The 7,984-nt window shown below is 43.1% G+C and overlaps 1 protein-coding gene across 1 annotated transcript in view; it reads right to left on the bottom strand.

The window, feature by feature from the left end:
• JAM2 (junctional adhesion molecule 2) overlaps positions 1-7,627 on the bottom strand; it is a gene marked incomplete at its 5' end in the record, with an annotated part of 14,864 nt that extends 7,237 nt beyond the window's left edge. Inside the window, 4 exons of the mRNA XM_010147716.1 lie at positions 847-999; positions 2,208-2,321; positions 6,772-6,837; positions 7,544-7,627. Of these exons, the coding sequence (XP_010146018.1) occupies positions 847-999; positions 2,208-2,321; positions 6,772-6,837; positions 7,544-7,627 (417 nt within the window). The remainder of the gene's footprint in view (positions 1-846; positions 1,000-2,207; positions 2,322-6,771; positions 6,838-7,543) is intronic.
• Between the last annotated feature and the right edge of the window lie 357 nt (positions 7,628-7,984).

Here is a 7,984-nt window from a genome sequence, read left to right as displayed (position 1 = left end):
CTCTTTCCTTTGGGCTCTAAGATTTCAACTTTACATTAAAAAGCCACATTTAAAAATGGAAATCTGTTGTGAGACTGGAAGAAAGAAGGAAAGAGTAGCGTTACCTCATTGTTGGAGCAAATCATAAGTTCATGAACGTATCATTCTTTATGAAGAACTTTGAGACTTTATAAAATATCACTTATTTTCATATATATAGAAAAATAGAGAAACTACAAAAGCAAAATACCAGCAAAAGCAAAATACCAGCAACAATGTAAGAAGGATGTGTTTCAGTATTCACTTTTCCCTCCTTTCCCCAGCTAGGAAAGAAAACAAAAACCCAAAGAACCACCACCCCCAAGCCACACCATCTCTCCTGTAAGTGAACTCCGCAGATTGCTAGCTTGCTGGCTGGCATTGCACAGACACTGCAGCAGTTTCTCCTTCCAAAACCAGAAGGAGACTGTAGCATCTTGGAATGAACTGCTGCTTAGGAAATATTTGATAAGTGTTGACAGATGCTGACCTTCCAGTGCCAACCACCAGGATCAGCTTCTCCAGATTCACAGCCGCTGAGTGACGTCAGTTTTAGTAGACAGGGAAGTTGCACCATCAAACGAATCGGCACGCTTGCTAAGTTTTGAAACTACACATTTACGTCAACTAAAGTAAACTAGTTATGTTCCTTTCTAATTCAAGCACACATTTTGCAATGCTCTTTTGAGAAGTAGGATGTAGAATGCGCACGTGCACGTGTATTTATAAACCCAGCGGCCACACGCTATATGGACAACCCCACCTTCGGTGCCTCTTGCCATCATTCAATTTCTTTACTGAAGCCCAAGCAATGAAGTTGGTTTGTACCCAATACTGTGAGAGTAAGAGTAGCCTCTCCCAGGTGTTGCCCCTCTTCACTCTTTGCACTGATTTCACAGCGGTAGGTCCCAGAATCCTTTCTGGTCACATTTCTAATACGGATTCCTGTATTCAGCATCTCCGCTCGGCCTCGAAGATCGCCTTTAAGGGAGAACAGACAGGTTTCTGCTTTTTGCTCATAGCAGACAGCTACATCTCACTGGCTTGCTCTGAAATCACATACAGTTTATGAACTGCTGCTCATTAGTTCAGTGTTAGTTATATGTTGCCAAGGAGCAGCATGTAATCACTCTCCCCAGACAGTAAGCACTTTCCACAACTTGTCCATTTAGCCCAAAAAAACTCAGTTCAAAAGCCTACATCTGTCACATCTTCTAGCTGGAAGGTGGAATACTTTTGGTTTTTTCTGCAGCCACTTCATGAAAACATGTATAGCAGTAGTCAGGTAACAAAAAGACAATTTCCACTAGATGGATGACAATCACTAACTTAATTAAATTTCCTTACAGAAAGAATTCTGCACAAGACCACAGCAAGTGTTTGACGTTTTAACTTGGCAAGAAAAACATAATGATTTAGCAAAAATATGGCCATCAGACTTCTTACAATGAGGATTTGTTCATTCTATAGCTTGTTATGAAATTGAAGTTACTTGCACACTCAGAATCCGGAGTTCAGTGTCTCTCTAAATGAAATATATGCAGAAAAAACCCAAATCCATCAACAAGACCAGCACATCTTGCAAGCTCTACAAACTAACATAATTGCTGTGCTTTTATTTTACTTCTTAACTTTCATTCATTGCGTACAAAGGACCAGCAACACGTATTTTCTTCAACACAAAGCTGAGGTAAGCCTTTTTAAGAACATATAAACAGATATTCCACTTCTAAAAAGAATACAAATAATTCAAAATATACAGCTGAGTTTATATTTTATGTATACAAAAATTGCTGCATTATTCATATCTAAGCCTCCAGCTCTACAGGAGCCTTCAGAAGCCTCTGTAGGACAGGCACGCAGAACTTGCAGTGATTTTGGGGAGTTTATATTTGAACATAATTTTGTTTTTGAAAAAAATCCAAGGAATGTGCAGTGCCATTCTTCATAGTCTTGGGTTTTACTGTATTTAACTTAATTAAAAAGGTAACTAATCATTGATGATTTTAGTAAGATTTTTTTTTCCCCTGCAGAAAGCATTCTTTTGATGAAAAGAACAGCTGTTCAGCATGGAGAGTCACGAGCACTCTCTTTCAGTCATTTTCCTAATGTTATTACCCAAGAAAGAGTTGATATCTATGCTAGAAAATGACATGTTAAACCATCAGTCTAAGTTTGTATTACTGTACCTGTAAATTCACCGTTGTAGTAGACAAATGAGACTCCTTGAGGCTGGATTTTCTTCCATTCTATTCTTAAACTCGTCTCTTTTGAAAATTTGTGCTTGCAACTAAGAATAGCCTCTAGAGGGGAGAAAAAGAAGGATGCAAAAAGGGAATATTAGAGATTTCAGCACTGTGTTTGGTACACATTCATGCTGCATAAAATTAATATCCCCCCTTCAAAACAATTTGAGCAGTCAGCAAGGGCCAGATCAACTCCTTAAAGGGATGCCATCAGACCTTCTCCAGATTTACACAAACAATGGCAAAACAGAAACCAGTCATTTTCCCATACTTAGTGGCTTTTGGCTCAAACTTCAGTTGTTGAGGACTAGATATTCCCACATTGGGTGGTCACAGATTCTCTATTACTACTGTCATTTTAGGTTTAATTATTTTCCATCAGTGAGCAGACCACCTTTTAAAAGAAGGTTAAAATCAATGGTTAGGTGAGGCCATTGGATATGGTTAAAGTCAATAACCATCTCCAAATGGACATGGTTAAAATCAATATTTTGTGAATGGATATCCTGAATTCAGTAGCAGTAGTTTAACTGTTTAAATTTATAACTTAAGGCAGATGGAAAAATATACCAGTAAGACTGTTAATTAGTTACTTGGGAAAATATTTAATTACACTTTCACAATGGTTATTGTAAGGGTAGGTGGAAGGTAAGAATCTTCTTCATTAATGTTACCCACCAAGGATCTTTTCAAAGCAAAGGTGGTAATAGGTAAAGGGGGCACTAACAAACAAAAACACAGCAATACAAACATGACAGACAAGGACTAACAGAGACGATGACAAAGACCACCAGTCTCCGACCAAACTGATGGGCCTGTGGTGTTGGCAACCATCACGAGTGAGGGTCTCCCTGTCAATAGATGGAGGGGGCGCAGATCATGGTGAATCTCAAAGCACGCGTGCCTGCAGTGCCAGCTACTGGGGCAGAGGAGGGTGGCTTGAGTGAGTTTAAGGCCAGCAACTGGGGTCACACTGAGGGTGTAGGCACCCCGGGCTTGTGGTGCTGGCTGCTGGAGGTGGGGAGGTGTGGTGTGTGCAGCATTTCTATCTTCCCCAAACCTGGTGTGCCTGGAGGTGTGTGCAATCCACTAGCAAGGCTCAGGCTGGGTAAGCTAGTGAGCAGGATGCCCAGGGTCAAGGCAGAGGCAGTGAATGGGCAGAGGGGCTGCGCTGGTAGCCTGGTAACCCGTGAATGTGCGTGCGCTTGTGAATCTAGAGGGTGTTGTGAGAGGCTTTTGCCAATGAACTCCATTCTCTACCAGCCAGAGAGGAGGAAGGAGGCTTGGTTGTCTACATTTAATATTTTATGTAAGCCCAAGCAGTGTGCTGAAGGCAGTGCCTCGTCTGAGGAGGAGGTCTGTGCAGCTGGCAGTGGCAGTGTCATGAGTGTGAGTGTATGTGGGTGTGCATGCACACGTCTCTGGGATACACACACTGACTCGCTACTGGTTGGACCTGGAAGTGGGAAAGCAGCAGCCATGTCCACCAGCCTGGGACAAAGATCAGGTCTCCAGGCACGCTGGACTGGGTGCCAGTGGCTGGGCAGGAGGAATCCCCAAGCCCCAGAGCTGCTGGAAGCAGCAGCTTCTCATAACACCCGTTGGCTATTACTTCTTATCTATCTTTGAGTTCTTGAGAAAAGAAGGTTCATACAATTGTTCACCTTTCAGTCTGTCCACTCAAGTTGCCCTGACTTATGCAGGGCAGGTGTCACCGACCAAGTTTCACACAAAGGCTGAGCTTTCAAGAGTTAATGAGTTTTGCTAGAGTTGCCATAACTGGGTAGGAAACAAACCAAAATTAGTGCTCCCAATAAGGAACAGGTCATACTGGGAGCACAACTGTTCTTTTTTCCTCCCATCACTAATACATAGCTTGTATCACAGTAATTGTGGTCTGTGATCAAGTCTGCAGTTTTTATGGGGGAACTGAAGAGAGAGAGAAGACATGACAAACTGTGTAGGTGAGTTATTGGGACAAACCCAGTAGTTCCACTCTCTGTGGAACAGCACGTTGAATTTTTCTTTTTTTCCGCTCCAGTAAATGACTTAAGTCAAAGTAGTAATAAGAATTGCTGGGAGATAATATTAAAGAATCTAACCACACTTCTGACTGGCTCCAATTCTATTAACAAAATAAAACTTTAGTATCTCCCAGAAAATTCTGCAAAAGAAACAAATACAGAATTGGACTTGCCACTTCAGACCGCTCGTCTTCCAATACAAGCCAGAGTATCACATGGATCAAAGGCCCTTACAGTTTTGGAAATGCCTGTCTAGTTTCAGGAGACAAACATCCACTACTCAAACATACAGTCAGCCCACATTAACCGGCGCTCAGGTTTCCAGTCTCAGCAAACAAGGCTGAAAGGCAATTAGGAGCTACAGACAGATCTACCCATTCACCCTTTAGAGTCTGATTTCCCAGGTCGGCTCTGTAGAGAAACAAAAAGCTTCCAATGGACCAGACTGGTAGCCTTGGTGATCTCTCACAGAGGAAAAAATGTCCAGACTTGAAAGAAGAATTGAGGCAGGAGGGCATTCTTTGCCAGAAACATGTTACACACGCACTGGCCGCTTCCAAAAACATGCTGTGCAGTCAGGAAGCCCAGGGTTCCTGACTTCAGGTTGAGTGGATGGGTGGAGGCTTCCTGAACCTTAAGATTTGCTGAAGTTTCCTTTCCATTTTGTTTTTGTATCCTTCTAACAAAGAAAAACCATCATTCAAGCTCGGCTGGCTTTTGCTACTGACCTTGTGACAGCTGGCTGCTCTCATGGGTTAGCCCATACGAGTTGACACAGAGACAGCTCAGCTGAAGTGTTCTCAGCTGAACAAGTCACCTCCCTCTTGAATGAGCTCTCCCTCCCCCCCTTTTTTTTTCATTTCAGAAAAAGCTAGCAATGATGTCCTCCCACTAATCTTATTCTGAGAAAGAAAGTGAAATGGAAGAAAGGGGAGAACAGAAACAACATAATGAAACCCTCCTTACAGTTCCCCACTCTTGTTTTTGCCCCCCATATTAACAGAGTCAGCGAGAGGTATATTCCAGAACAGGTCTACTTGACTTGATTAAGGTAGGCCCACAGGATGCTGCGTGTCAGCACAGGCTCTGCCAGGTCTGGAAGAACCTTCTAGGATCTCGACTAGGTCTGGATAATGTTTAATTTGGATCAACATCTGGTCTGGCGGCTACAAGTTGATTACAGAATCATAGAGTACCTCAAGTTGGAAGGGACCCATAAGGATCATCAAGTCCAACTCCCTGTTCCTCGCAGGACTACCTAAAGCTAAACCATATGACTAAGCATCATCCAGATGCTCCTTGAACTCCGACAGAATCGGTGCCGTGACCACTTCCCTGGGTAGCCTGTTCAGCGACCGACCACCCTCCTCTACAGTAACAGGAGTTGGAGAAGAGAAAAATGCATTTCAGCTCAGCTGCACTCAGTTGAATAGCTACATCTATCAGCCCCTGCCATTCCCTTCGTGCTGCTGCACAAGCACTCAGCATGGCATCTGAGCTATGGTACGCTGATCACTCTGTCATACAAATAACCAAAGAATAAAATACAAGCCATATATCATATAAAAAGACAGAAGCTGATCAAGCTTTAATATTATGGTCAGACTAGATGATCTTACAGGTCTTTTCCAACCTTAGTCATTCTGTGATTACCTGAAAAGCTTTACTATCCTATTGCCTGTCCTGAGCTCTAAAGGTATTAAGTTTTTCTTCTTCAAAAGTGACAAGAATACTTGACAAGAGCCCAGCTGACATCTTTAGAGACCACCAAAATATTTGATTATTACCTCAAACAGATGAATAAAGCCTAAAGTTCAGTAAACAGTTCTTTCAATTCCCAATTTCCCATCTCTTTTGATTCTAACCAAATACAAACTAAACAAAATGCCCATATAACCCACAAACCCAACACACACATTACTAGGTCCCTTTCTCATCTACCCAGCAAACCAAGTTCTCCTCCCTGACTCCTTAACTTCTCCAGCACTCTATTTAAAGTAATTTGTCATTTTACATATGACAAATATATATGTAAGTATGTAACCAGCCATTATGGTTACTGACAACTAAAAAAAAAATAGACGTTATAGTTACTGTCAATTAGCTGAGTTGTTTTCTCTCTAGTCCCTCTCTTCTGTCTTCCAGGGTAACTAATGCTTCTCCTTTCAATCAGTTCCCAGCATTGCGGGTGTAAGGAAACCAGGCAGTAGTTACAGAGTGAGCTACCGAGACTGACAAACAAGTCATAGAATCACAGAAGAGGTGAGGTTGAAAAGGACGTCTGGGGAGCATCTAGTCCAACCACACAACAAGTAAAGGAAAATGGGGACGAGACCAAGATGACACAGAGATAATGGGGAGAATAGCAGCAGGACCCCTCAGGTAAGAGGAATACAATTTTAACAGCTACCCAGCTTCTGCATGCATAGCTTGCATGTGTTGTATATGTGTTAAACATAACCACAGCAATGCCCATACTGTACCCTTAAACTCCTCTGCTTTTACGTTTTTGTTATCCGTTTCAATGGAAATTCCAGACACTTTATGATCTGCAAGAGGACAGGGAAAAAAAAAAAAAGAGACAATTCAGCAATAAACACTTGTAATTTCATGTGTATTTCAGCAGCTACAAGCAATATTCTCAAGACCTCCCTACACTGGACAGATTAGATACTGTCTACTGGGGAGAGCGCAGAAATAAGAACTAGACCAGGGCTGGCCTTGTGGGTGACCTTGAACAATTCATCTTTTCCTCTCCATGCCCTGGCACCTGTAAAAAATGGTAATATTTACATGTGGGAAGTTATATATAAACAGTTGGCATTGTTTTATACTGGGGTAATGTCTCTGTCTGTTTCTAACTGGGGAGACTTGTATTAATCCATAAGTGTATTTTCCATTGTATTCCAGTTACAAGGCAGGCATGTTTAGTGAAGAATACCATGTACAGCTTCTACAGGGTAAGAAAAATGTGGGCAGTAATTAGCAGTTACCTCAAATTCTTGTTGAAACGAGAAGGAAAACATTAGCCAATATTTCTATAGTTTTAAATCAATGAGAGAAAATCAACTCATACATTCCTGTATATATTTCTCACATTGGGGAATACTGACATTCCACAGACAACAAATGAAATAGCCACTAGCCCTATGTATTGGGTTTGTGGGGTAGGGCTTTTGGTAGCAGGGGAGGGAGTACAGGGTTGGCTCTTGTGAGAAGCTGCTAAAAGCTTCCCTGGCTCCAAGTCGGGCCCACCTCTGGGCACGGCCGAGCCAGTCAGAGATGGTGGTAGCACCTCTGGGATAGCATATTTAAGGGGTATGGAACCTACTGGGGAACCTGCAGTGGAGAGAGGAGTGGGATGTGAGAGATACAACCAGGAAGACCCCCAGGTCAGTGCAGAAAGGCAGGGAGGAGGTGGGTTGGAGCAGGAGTCCCCCGGCAGCCTGTGGTGAGAGGACAGGCTGTGCCCTGCAGCCATGGAGGGTCACGGCGGAGCAGAGACCCACCTGCAGCCCCGGGAGGGCCCCACGCCAGAGCAGGGGGATGCACCCAAAGAGCCTGTGACTCTGTGGGAACCCAACTCTGGATCAGGGTGCTCCTGAAGGACCACATGCCCACAGAAGGGACCCAGGCTGAAGCAGTTCATGAAGAACTGCAGCCCATGGGACGGACCCACATCAGAGACACTGGTGG

This window comes from Eurypyga helias, unplaced genomic scaffold (assembly GCF_000690775.1).
Source record: "Eurypyga helias isolate BGI_N326 unplaced genomic scaffold, ASM69077v1 scaffold17812, whole genome shotgun sequence".
Taxonomy (NCBI): Eukaryota; Metazoa; Chordata; class Aves; order Eurypygiformes; family Eurypygidae; genus Eurypyga; species Eurypyga helias.
Note: the sequence above shows the minus strand (reverse complement) of the source record. Positions and strands in the feature narration are given on the sequence as shown.